Source organism: Lepidothrix coronata, unplaced genomic scaffold, assembly GCF_001604755.1.
Source record: "Lepidothrix coronata isolate B3197 unplaced genomic scaffold, Lepidothrix_coronata-1.0 Scaffold379, whole genome shotgun sequence".
Classification (NCBI taxonomy): domain Eukaryota; kingdom Metazoa; phylum Chordata; class Aves; order Passeriformes; family Pipridae; genus Lepidothrix; species Lepidothrix coronata.
In genome coordinates, this window is record NW_016690559.1 from 128,094 (window position 1) to 141,282 (window position 13,189).

General features: G+C 40.5%; 1 protein-coding gene across 2 annotated transcripts in view; it reads left to right on the forward strand.

Moving 5' to 3' along the window:
- The window catches only part of ADAMTS18 (ADAM metallopeptidase with thrombospondin type 1 motif 18), a 63,567-nt gene that overhangs the window by 16,117 nt on the left and 34,261 nt on the right, over positions 1–13,189 (forward strand). For both annotated transcript variants that reach the window (XM_017839143.1, XM_017839144.1), the window contains exon 4: positions 11,777–12,059. In XM_017839143.1, coding sequence (XP_017694632.1) covers positions 11,777–12,059 — 283 coding nt within the window. The remainder of the gene's footprint in view (positions 1–11,776; positions 12,060–13,189) is intronic.

The window sequence follows — 13,189 nt, forward strand, 5'->3', positions numbered from 1 at the left end:
CATGAAGAAATGCTCTTCACAGTGTGTGCTTGCTGACACAGGTATCCAGGCCCTCCCTTCTTGGATCAGTTCCTGTGGGACTGTAGAGATGGGAACGTGTCTGTCCTCTCCTAACCTTCTTCGTCTCCTGTTTTCACCTCTGATTCTCAAAGGTCGAACTGATTTCTTTAATGAAAAGACATAAATAAATGTTCCCACATCATCTTTCTTAGGAGTCATCCCTGCTAAACAGTTACATAATTCACAGGCTTACATTGATTTTTGCCATCACCAGACTTTAGTATAACCTTTTGTGACCATTTTAGTTCTTCTGGCCTGTTCAGTGGGTACAATTCAAACATGGATCTGAATACCTGCAAACCATTGTGTTAACACTCCAAGTACTGGTTTAGGCTTGTGTTTTGGGCTCTGACTTTGTCAGCAGACAAGATGTCAGGAGATGTAAATGGATACATTAGGTTGAAGAATGGATCACTTTATGCTGAAAACTTGGACCAATATTAAGGTAGTATTTTTCTATGTCCATTTTAAAATAGCCATGGCATGATGTTTTATTTCATATCCAACAGGACCTCTTTGTGGCAGTTTTTGCATGTCATCACAGTTGTTTCTACTACAGAGATTTCTGTAGTTAGAAAATAGTACTCAAAATTACTTCTCATCAAACTTCCATTTATAACAGTATTAAAAATTTCTCTAGTCTGGGACAAATCCAGGCTTCCTGCTTTTAACTTCAGCACAGTGTCTTCAACAGAGCAGTTATACCATGCTCACATTTGGGCATCATCCCCTTAAAATAAAAGCATTGGCTGATTTGTGGGAGAGGAGTGTGAGTGTGTGCAGCTTTAAAGCAGGACAAAGATGAGTGCAGGAAGGCTGAGCAGTGCAGATCAGTAGCACTTGGCTACAGGGAGATTAAAAAAAAAGCTTTCTGGACCCATGACACACTTGGCAATATAATCTGGGGAAAGCAGGTTTTGTGGCTGTGGACAGGGCTTACAAATATGAGGGTTCTTCATGACATGGAACACAGATGGGAGATACTGCATTTATCTTAGTAAATAACTCCTTATTCAAATGTCCATTATAAACCAAGCTCTGGATGCTAAGGATGTTTGTATGGCTGTCAAAATGTTATGTGCAGTTGCCATTGTACAGGTTTCTTAATATTGTGGAAAACTGAGAAAATGGTGAGGTCTTATTAAAACTTGGTGGATCTCTGGGGTGCTGCTGCCCTGTATTTGGGGTTTAATCATGTGAATGCAGTCAAGGTTTTACTGATTTACCTTTTCTTGGGTGGGGGGGGAAAGATATTTGGAGGCACCTAGGCTGCTGGCCTGTTTCAAAGAGACTGTTGAAGCAAAAGAACAGGAACACAGCCCAAGCTGCTCAGGGACATCCTGAAGGCTGGGGCTGTAGCTTAGAGTAGGGCACATGGAGGCTCTTTAACAGAACCACCCAGCCAGGGTCAAATGTGAACCTTCACAAATCTCTCTTGAACATTTTCTGGGTTGGTTACAAAATCCTGCCTATAAAACTGAGACAGAAGGAGCAGAGGAGCTGAAATGCTGAAGAACTGGGAGTTTAATCCAGATAACCCAGGCGCCAGCCTGACATTCTCACTCTTGGGCCATCTTTGCTTCTTGTTTTCCATTCCCTTAATGGCCTAAGGTCTTTTGTTCCACTCCCCTTCTCCTTCCCACATAGATATTTCAACATATGTATATGTCTGTGTATGTGGAATATCAGCAAAGCTGATACTCTGCTCCCTACAGAGTTCCTTGTGACCACTCTCTCATGTAACTAATCCATAGCAATGTATACTCCAACAAGGAAAATTAAAAGGTTGGGAACCACTGACCTAACTTCTTAGTAAGCAATACAGCTGGCAATCAGATGTAACCCGAGCCCCTCGTTATTGGAGCTGCCTGAGCTATTCATAGCAAAGCAAAATTGCTATGGGAATTGAGCTGGATTTATTTTGTTTGAATGCAAATTATCCCAGGTCAGACAGGCTCAGATCTTCTGCCCCCTCAAATTCATTTGCATCAGCTCTGCCAGGCTGAAGTTTATATCTGGAGGATCTTCACTGGGGAAAAGTGGGCCTGGGTGGTGAACCACCCCTGTGGAGGGCGTTTGCTTGGGGCTTTGGTGCAGTTGGTGTGAGTCACTCTGCAGCCACAACTGAACAGAGTGAAGGGGCTGCCATCAGGTAGCCCCAGGTGGTGACCCAGGGCTTGGGCAAGTGTCCCTCTCTGTTACCTGCAGCCTCAACAGGGTGTCTTGTGAGGGAGAGGGAGTATTTCAAGCTTGCCTGCTGCTCTCACTCATGAAGTGTTCTGAAGGGTCCGGCTGCCAATGGCCCGTCATCACTGGAAAAGCTGTGTTTTCACTAAAAAAAACCCCAACCAACCAAAAACCACTAAAGTTTGATTCTAGTACATGTGATTATGAAGGGTAAAAAAGCCTCTTAAAAATCTTAGTTGAAAATTGTTGAAGAAATCAGAAAGAAAATAAAACACTGAAGCCCTTCAGCGTTATTTTTAAAAAAATCTCATAATTTATAGTGTTGTTTCCTGCAAGGCCTAATTCATGACTTTTAATGTTTGGAGTTGCCTGTCTGATAGGGAGGAATGTTCCTGATCAGAAGCACTCAAGCAAGCATCTGTTAATGCTAAGTACCTATGGAAAGGAATTTCCAAGTACTGATTTTAGTTATCTATTATCAGTTCTTTTTTTTTTTTTTTTTTTAAGCTGTTCATTTTCTGTGTCACTATGCCCTAATTTTATTGGTTTTGCCTTTATCACCACTCTAGGAACAGAAGCTTCATTAAGAACGTATGCACTTTCCCTAGAATATTTGTACATCTGAACTCCAGCCACATAAAATCGATTAGCTGTACACAAGGGGGGAGGAGAACCTTGCCAGAACATCATTTCACCTCATCCTTTAAGCAGCATAAATAATTTGTAGCAAACCATCGTTAGGGTGAAATTCTGCCCTGTCCAAAGATCTGTTAAAAAATCTGAGCATCTTGAAGTCGAATTTCAGATATTTAAGAGGGACATAAATGGTGCTTTTAGTTTGTGCTGTTACACGGAATGAGAGGACAGAGAGAGGGTGCTTCTGAAGATTTCCAAAAGGTCAACCTCCTCTCACACCTTGAGCATTTTCTGAAGCTGGGCACCCAGTTATGTGGGATGTCAGATTAGGGAACTAACTAAGATACCCTCTGAAATAAGTTTTTCTGTTATACTTGATGTATCCTAAGTAACTAATCAACTGTCAGACAGCACATGTCAAATAGTGGGCTGCCTCTTTTTAGGAAAAGTGAAGCATAAATGCACTCATTAAATAATCCCTCTGTTTCCTGTTTGCTTTGTGATGGATTTCAGAGCTGTCATAACTAATAAAAGATGTAGATTTTATCTTAGCAATTGCAGGGATTTGCTTAAACAGGCCATGCCCAAGTGCTTGTATAGCTACCAAGGCCAAATTTGAGCTGTTGGTTTTAGCTAATTGCCTTCCAAAACCTTTATAGGGAGCCAAAGAGCCCTCCTGATGGAATTGTAAATTAACTGATCCTAAGTGCAACTTGGTAAACCTCTGGTGCTTCACTTAAATATTACTGGTATACAGTTAGTGCCATAATGCTGTAGTTTACATTAGTATTTTTCTTCTGTTCATTTATCATGCTCACTTCTGTGGGTTTTTTTTCCAAAAAAACCCAAAATATGAGAAATGAGGGAGCTCACATACTGACAAGCAAGTATTTAATCTGTGGCAAAGCAATCAACTTTGTGTTAGTTCTAGAATATCTCATTACCCTGCAATAAATACCAGTTTAATACATTTAAATACCAAGGTGACTGGTTCAATTACCTTAAGTGGAGGAACAAATAAGAATATTTCCTTATTTGCTGTATGCTGACAGGGGGTTGCATAAAGATGTTTGAAACAAGTTCAGTCAACTGCAGAAATACAAAGGCACTATTGAGAGATAACACCCTCTTTGTTCATATAGGAATAATTAAAGACATGCAGTTTTGTTACCTTGTTTTAATAATTGCTGAATGTTCTGCATAGCATTTCTTTTGAGCAACCAAACAGAGTGGTCTTTCATTGACTAACTCAGACTGGTAATTTAAACATTGTACTCTCTTTCTGTCAGATCCTCAGGTAATAATAAAATGCTATATTGTTAAGAACTCGTAACATTTTACATTTGTGAGAAATCTGTATTATGTTAGAAAACAGAATAATTGAGTTATTTTTGTGAGTCAGATTTTAAAGAAAAATGTCATCTGCTGACAATTCTCAAGTCAGAATAGGCAACCAGTGATTCTAATGCTTCTTTCACGATAAAAATATTTTAGTGTGTGTAAAGGCCATTAACTTAACCTAAACATTTGCTGTGGTACAGAGCCAGGTATTCCAATCTGGGGAAAATCAGTAAAGGTCTGCTGAGGTTATTCTCATTGGCCAAGGACCCAGTCCAATAAAACATCACTTCTGTACTTCCCTGACTCCGGGGTAGTCATCAGGAGCTGCCCATTTGCAGACTGGATACTTTTCTGAAGCATGGGTGCGTTTTTTCGGCAAACATAAAAGCTAGGGAAAAGTTTAGTTAAAAATTCTCTCTTTCCTTTAGTGTGTTTGCATGCCTTTGTGCTGCCTGGTTTGGGATGGGATCAAAAATGAACATGCTCCGAGTTTTACTCGTGGGATTCCTGACTTCAATAATACATGTGTATTATTGGAAACCTCATGAGAGTCCATTCTCACTAGTTTCCCAGAACATTTGCTTTCCCAAAGTGGTATAAAAGCACTCTGGAAATGTTTGCAGAGACAATGTTCAGCTCAATGGGAGCTCCTGGGTGCTTAACACTCTGTAAAAGTCTGTCATTACTTTAACAATCTGTGTATGGATTTAGGGTCTAGGCTTTTCACTTTTGGTTGGTGGATCGTGGATCGTGTCCCTGTCACTGTGTTTGAGTGGCTTGTTTCACTTACCCTGTGCTTCAGTAATGTGGGTAACTGTGTAAGTGCCCTTCTGAAGGGGGACAGAAACTGTGTGGAGGCAAAATCCAGCTCAGCTCTGTAGCTGCTGCTGTCCCCTCTGCAGCCACTCCCAGCAAAGGGGCTGTGGGTCAGAGTGGAGAGGGAACGAACTTGGTTAATTACTGTGATTTACTGCCATTGGCTTGGCTGTTTGCTCCTGATGCTTCCCGAGGGTAAAAATATCTTTCACCTCAGCAACACTTTTCTGCAATTCAGCTCCTTCTTTCTGCTTTCCAGATATGCTGCTTGTCATTTTTTTTTTCTACCTAATTTCACATCTTAATTTGCTCATTTTGATTATATTTTCCAGAGCATTGACATTTTGACCCTAACTTGAGAGGGGCTCAGTTAAGCCATCTCTCAAAAAGTCAGTCAGTGATATCGGGTATCTGCAGTTCCAGGTCAGGCTGTACTATACTGCTGGATATAATTCTTGGAAGTAGTTTTGCTCATGACTGTAGTAAGGTTATAGTCTCACATATTTTTCAGACTACCAATTTAACCCATCCCCAGAGGTGAGTCTACTTCATTACACGTTGTCTAAAGAAACAGTAATTTATTTAAACTGCTTACATGGTGCAGGACTGCTTTGAACAGCCTCGTGATAGCATTGGTTGAATATCTTTGCTTTGGGTGAAAGAGGAATTCGTATGATGAATGCTGACAGACTTAACAGGACTTTATTCTTCCTGGGATTCCTTGGCATGTGTGAGAAAATGATGTATTTACCACATTTTCAAGGCTTGACCCAAAACCTGTTCTAAACAGCTGGCACTTCTCCTGCTGTCCCGGCAGGATTCTGTCTCAGGCTGCTGGTGCGAGCACAGGGTCTGCCACCTCCACACGGGTTTCTCCAGGGGTACTTTTGAAATGGCTCTGAAATCACTGCTGCTGCTCTCCAAGCTGCTGGCCATGAGCTGGCTGGTACAAAAAACCGTGTCCAGACACGAGTGTTGTGCTGTGGTTGAGCTGACCCAGGCTCTGAGCAGATCTGCTGCTCCTGGTTTGGGCTGGGCTGCCTCTGGCTGCCTTGGAGCATGTGCTCCCGGCAGGAATGGAGGGATGATTGCAGATGTGAAGATCATTTCTGTACTTGGTGAAGGGACTGCTATTACCTGATCATAAAACCTGAGGGAAGGGCCTCATCTCCCTGTCAGTCTGTGGTGGAGTCTGAGCACAGGTACAGGAGTCATGGGGAGACCTCTCTCCTCTTCTAGCACACTTTGCTGTATATCATTATTTAAAAATTGACATCTGCCCAATTCTGGTAGGTCAGTCTGGGCCCAAAGGCAGCTTCTGGCTGTTGTCAGGTAGCTCTAAGTTCATATTCTCTGGACCCCCAACATGCCTGTTTTTTCAGTATGGGAAATGGTCTGGCAGGCAGAACCCGCAGGTGGGACACCTGAGCTAAGGCAGTCACTCCTCCTTTGTGGGCAGAGATGGGTCTTTTGTGTTTCCTCTGTGGTGCCAAAGTGCCAGAGATTTAGCAGAGCATCAGGGCAGGAAATAAGAGTTTGATTAAAATGAACTGTAGACAAGTTCATCTGTAGACAAGATAATTTAATGAGTTTTCCCTGCAAAGTGAATGAGGAAAGACTCCAATATGCTATAACATGAGATGGTCCCAACAATGTGATGTGAATACTAGATTTCTGGGAATCTTTGACCTCAGATGATCTTAAATAGCCAGCAGCCATCATTCTTAGGTCATCTGTTCTACTTGTTCCTCGTATTTCAGGGAAGTTCTTAATTTAAATTTTTATTTGATTTGAGTGGAACTAAAAACTGTACTTTTTGTCTCTGTACATTCTGTAACTCTTGTTAGGATGCGTTTGAGTCAATGGTTTGGTTTTTTTTTTTAAGAGCTGGACATTTGGGAAATAACACAGCAGAAGTCTTGGATCGATGTCCACTGAAGTCTGTGGAAAGCTTTATGCCAATTTCAGTTGGCCTTTTGTCAAGTCTTTTAAAACTTTTCATGAATATTTGGAACTATTTTAATGGGTGTGAAATAAGATTTAACTCTTCCTTTTGAGAAATTTGGTGTAGACTTCATTGATTTCTTTGGCCATTGTTTTAGCTGCTCAGTTAAGACAGTGGGTTTTTAGCACCTAATTTTATCTATATGCTCATAGCATTGAATAAGGCATTTTGGATATAAGTAGTATTCCTTAGAAAATACATGCATATTTTTTAGCACTTTGTTTAGTTGAGATACTACTCTTGTTCTTGTACAAACTGTAATTAACTTTACATCAGTAGTTATGTTTAACAGAGACACTGCAGTTCAATTATTCATCTGTTTTAATTCTCAGTTTCACTTCATTGTGCTTCTGACCTCATTATTTGCATCTGGTTTCTGAAACTCCTCTAGCTTTAATATGCATAAAGCTGTTGCCTTTGATTTAATTAGCATGTAATGAAAATGCCTTGTATGCAAACAGAGAACCCACAGCCATGAAGTTCTGCTGGTGTAGAGTGAGGATTTGCCTGATATCTCAGCACTCAGCTTTCTTAAATTATGGGTGAGAAATGGAAGTTCTGAAAGTCCTTCACTCCCTGTCACTGCTCTGGTTTTTGTAGAGGGTCTGTTTTTTTGGAGGGTCTGTTTTTTTGGAGATGCTGAAACCTCCAACTGAATGAGGTTTACAGGCTGGAAATGCAGCCAAAGACTTCACTCAGAGTTTAAGAACACAGGGGGAGCAAATGGGAGCAGCCTCTGTGCTGTTCCAGTAAGAGGCCAATGAGACCTGTTAGGAACAGATATGTTAGTGTGTGACTCTCAAAATTGTTCCATGTAGGTTGTGGTTTTGTATAGCTAAGATCAACTTTTTCAGTGGTTTAAAAAGTTGTCCTTATTTTTGAACTTATAATCCATCTTCAATTAAAAAAAATCTTGCAGCAGATACCATGTCATCATTTCCCTTGTCCAAATTTAATTCTGATATTCTTTTTCCTTTTGAGACTCACCAAGAAAACAGAACAAGTGCTGTACCTTGGTGATAACACCTGGATACTGAGGAATTTCACAAAGATATATTGGATCTGAAAATTCCTTCAGCCTCGAGCTAAGCAAATGTTTTATAACAAATAAGGAATGGGAGGAATGTTGCCTTTTTATCTCTTCTCAACTTTTCTGCAAACAAACTACAAGTTCCTCTAATTTATTGATTCAAAATTATTTGCTAACCACACAGGTCAATGTATGTCTTTCCATTTTCTTTCCAATGGCCTGGGATATCCCTTGCAGAAGGACAGCAGATATGTATTGTGAGGGAAAAACAAGGGAACAGCAAATTCCAACTGAGCAATCTCTTGGGTGTTCCTTCCCACCATATTCTCACAATTATTGCTATTATTAGTGATAGCCACAGTGGGAGACAGAAGGAATAGACAGGAGTCCCTGGCCTTTTTCATGCTGTGTTGTCTAGACTTAGAAGAATGTTAGATTTTGTCATCCTGCTTCCTCTCATGGTGTTATAATTGCAGAGAATCTGAAATAAAAATGGGGGTCTGACCTATCTGACCCTGTCCTCATTTTGTCCTAAGCCCATCAAGGTTACTGGAAAGACATCCTTGATTTGAGGAAAGTCACATGTATCCTGAAAGCTGTGCTGACAATAGGAAACCCAATGCATAATTTTCCATGACGACTTTGACAGTATTTGTTCAACTACTGAAGTATTTGAGCTGGATAAATATATTTCATCTAACTCACAATTATGGAGATGTGTCATGTATTTGTAGAAAAAAATTACCAGAACACCCAGGAGTACAGACTAGCCAAAATCTGGGCTTCCAGAATCTGGAATTCCTTGGCAGTGTAAAGTTAGAAAAGATGGCTCTGGGCTGGTCTCCTTCCTCTGTGCTGTGGCATTTCCCAGCTGGCATGTTTTCCAGCCAACACAACCATAGCCATGGGTCACTTTGCTTTACTTAACACTAAAATTCAAGAACCTGCAAGAAAGTACCTGGCAGTTGTTGCCCCATTGCCCCCTTTGCAGTTCTCCGGAGGTCTGCAGCTCTGTCTGAAGCCGGGTCAGCATTCTCAGCATTACTTGGAATTCCCAAAACGATTATTTCAATATGAATCCTTGAAACTATCCCATCCCATACCTGGAAGAAGTGGAAAATAGTCTGTGATTGAATGAGTGTCCAAACTGTTCCGTGGCACTTCTCCTTTCTTCTTGACAACTTCATAAAACTGGATGTTATCAAAAAGAAGGTATCTTTCATTCACACAGCATTTTTCAATTTGGTGGATGAGCCTGATGTAAAACCCAAAGGAAAGAAGTCTTAGTGGAGATTTAGGGTCATTTCTGCTGGGAAAAAGTGACTACATTTATAAGGCACTTAGTCATCTACAACCTCTGTAAAGGTGCAGCAAAACACATGCAGGGCCCAGAATTCAGTTGCTTCTTCCCCCCCACCCTGAATTCTCAATCCTCCCTTATAACGTTAAATATAGAAATTATGTTTGAGGCTGAAACTTGGTGTACATCAGGGACAGTTTCTTACAGGAAAATGTAGGACCCCCTTTTTTTTCCATATGGTTTGAATCATTTACTAAATGAATCCTGCAGGAATAATTTCAGATGTGGAAACCTTTAAAATGGGGAAATAAAAACCAGATTCACTACATTTCTGTTTTCCAGCTGAAAAAAAGCCCCACTTAGCAGCACCCAATTATCAGTGCATTCTAGTAGATAAGGATAGCCTCTCAGAACCACTTGTAAATTGTGTGATGACACACATCATAAGGATTAAAATATAAGTCTTCTTCCCTCCAGGAAAGTACTTTGTCATGACCAAATGTGATCTGACATTTGAAATATGCCAACTTATTGCAGTGGGCAGGCAAGTTAAATTCCTGTCAATTATTTAAATCCTGTCTGTTATTGATGGAGGCAATTTTAACCTTCATTTCGAATGTTAAGTAGATACAGGCTGAGATACGTAATTACGAATTCATGTTGAAGAAAGGAGAGGGGACAAATCATTAATCAGAATATCTGTTCAGTTTGTTTTCTTATTATTACTCAGAGGGCAATTAGACACTCTCAGTTCATAATGTGAGATCTCTTCTGTTGTAAAAATTAAGATCACAGTATGATTTTATGAGCATCGTTATTAGGCCCATGTGAGAGGTGCTTATATTGGGGAGTACTGCAAAGTTGCTTTTGATTTGGAACAACAGAAGTGAATTTCCATGAAAAGAGCACAGTAGATGACTGTAGACCGTTGAGGACCTGTAGATCTCTGATAAATCTCTCCTGCTGGAATTGGCTTAAAATCATTGTCAGCATTAGCTTAGTAAACAGTTAAAGCTGTGAAGATTTCGTGTGTAACTTTCTATTTTCTGTTAAGTTTTCCTCATGGGAAACAGTTCTTAAAGTGTAGAAAATTCCACAGATCCTTAAAAAATACCGTGCTTACGTTAGACATTGGAACTGCTTTCCTTCTGATACCCATGGCATTCTGGCCCTAGGAAGTTAGGCTAAAGAAGAGCATCCCTTTCAGAAGGGAACAGGTCATGTATGTCTCTTACCTGCATTTCCAAAGAAGACTTTTTGGGGAAGGAGGTGGAATCATGGTCTGGGAGGACTCGAGATGTCAGGCAAGATGGTTTGCAATTGACATTTGTTTGTCTGCACATATTTTTCTGAAGCATAAGAGATATGTAGTCCTCGTGGGATGTCAATTTTGGCAGGAGGGTGTTGGCACATGGTAGAGCCTCACTGATCCAAACCAAAAATCTGTGTCTAGTATTACGTATATAATGTAGTAGAATTACCTGATGAAACTTCTCCTTGGTTTTTGACTTGGTAAAAAGGAGTGTTTATTACAACGTGTTTTACAAAACCAAGAAATGAAATAAAATCATAACTGATTAATGAGCTGCATGGAAATACTTCCTCAGTGCCACCCACATTTCCCTGGCCCTGATCCTGGAAACACTTCATCACATGTGCAGTTTTATGCACAGATACTATGTGAAAACTAGAGTGTAGTTTTCCCATACTTACTTCTGTCTTTCAGGGATCCAAGAAGGAAAACAATTAGATACTTGCTTTCACTGATTATCTTTCTCTTAGAGGACGGTATAAATTTTAAACTGAGTTTATTATGATTAAATTGCAGAGAGTTGATTACTAAATGATAGTGCAAAAGTGTTCAGATGCTTCAACTTTGTGCTGCTGTCTTGTAATGTACATCTCTACTTGTAGCGACCTGAAGTCTGGGATTCCAGTTTGGTAATACCTTGTTCTGAAAACCCCCTGAATCTTAATTGAAATATTTTGGTTTACTAATCTGTGCTTTTATGAGAAGTTACATTTTCCAAAAGCATTTCCTTTTTATGTGAGACTGTATCCTGTACACAAACACACATACAAAAAAACCTGTACTGTGAAGAATGGGTTAATATTGCATATGAAATTATCCATGGTACTGTGTGAAGGTGCTGTGCTGCCAGTCCCACAACATTCCTGTTCTGTGTGTTACCAAATGTGAGACCTGGTCATCTCCAAAGTGCAACGATGCATACTTTAATTGGGAAGACTGTCCAGCTCATCACTTGAGTAAATCTAATTTAGAGGTGCACATTGCAACCCGTCTGGGCTTTGCAGGGAGATCACTGCAGGAGTTAGCATTTTCCAGCTGTGAGCCTTGACAGTCTTGTCTCTAACTTGTGGTGGTGTTGCTTTTTTTTAGTCAGGTTTGATAAGGACACGGAAGATCGAGTTCCTTATATCCCCATTACCTCAGCAGCTGGCACAGGAGCACAACTACACGTCCCCCGCTGGACACCATCCTCACGTGTTGTACAAACGAACTGCAGAAGAGAAGGTGCACCGGTACACAGTAGAGTCCCATCCCAAATCCTTCCCTTTTGGCCATGACAGAATGCACACTTCCCACAAGTATCATGCTCGGGCGAATGGTTACCACCATGGAAGGTTTCAAAAGCAGCATTTTTGTGGACGTCGCAAGAAATGTATGTAAGGAAACTTTCTCTCCTCTTTTGAGATAGTGGCTGTTACAGGCTGTGTGGTGACCCTGAGGTGTGCTTCGCATCTCTTCACATCCTTTTGGGATGAGGATATAATAATTTTAAATTATGTATTTCTAAAGTAAAACACATATGAGAACTTGAGTTTTCCTTGACATTCACAGAATCATCTGTTTTGTTAAACCATCAGAATCACTGTTTAGTTTCCTTGTGCTTTACCTAGATTTAAAGATCCCTTGCCTGATTTTTTTTTTTGTACATTGACATAGTTCTCAGTAAGCAATTCTGCATAGTGATGGAGGCCAAGTCCCTGAACTGCTCTCTGTTAGTTTGGGGATAAAAAACTAATTAGGCTTGCAAATTAAGAGAAACTCTTCAAAATCGTTAATTTCTGAGAGGATAGAGAGTAAGTCTTTCAGAACTCACCATTTGATAATGAAATTTTCAGCAACTAAGATCTTCAAAAAGAACCTCCCATGTAAATTGTTTAATAAGATTTTGGAGCCATGTCTTAAAAATTACATTGAAAGATATCCTGCCAAGATCTATTCTGAGTCTTTCCTTAGGCCCTCAAATTGCAGAACATTTTAGAGCCCCCTTGGTCCCTATATCTGTACTTTCAGCATTCAGTTGGTGCTTTTTGAAAGCTGATCAGCTTCGGAGCTGCGATTTTTAATGAGGGTCTCCTGGACTGCAAACAGTGTCTCAGTCCAGTTATATTCTTCCAACTTCCTGCTCAAGTTCTGAGAAAATGAGCAGCTTCCTTTTCCAAAGGTGTGTAAGGAAGAAAGAGAAAATAAACAGAAGGGAAGGAATGAGCAAGGAGTTAGTGGAAAAGGTGTCTGGCTGAGACTGAGCCCTATCTGAGGCCTGAAAACAAACGGCTTGTTAAAAGTTCCAAAATCCTTCCCCCCAGGTTTGAAAGCCAAACCTCAAGTGCCAGATGCACAAGCCTGTGAGTCAACCTGTAAACATTTGCATTCTAACGTAGTCCAAAACTGCCTCATTCCATCCTCCCTTTCCCTCCTGTCTGGTTTTCCTGCTGCAGAGCAGGGGGTGATGGTGCTAAATTAGCTCCTCTGCTCTACACTGGTTAGTTTTATTTGCATTGTCCT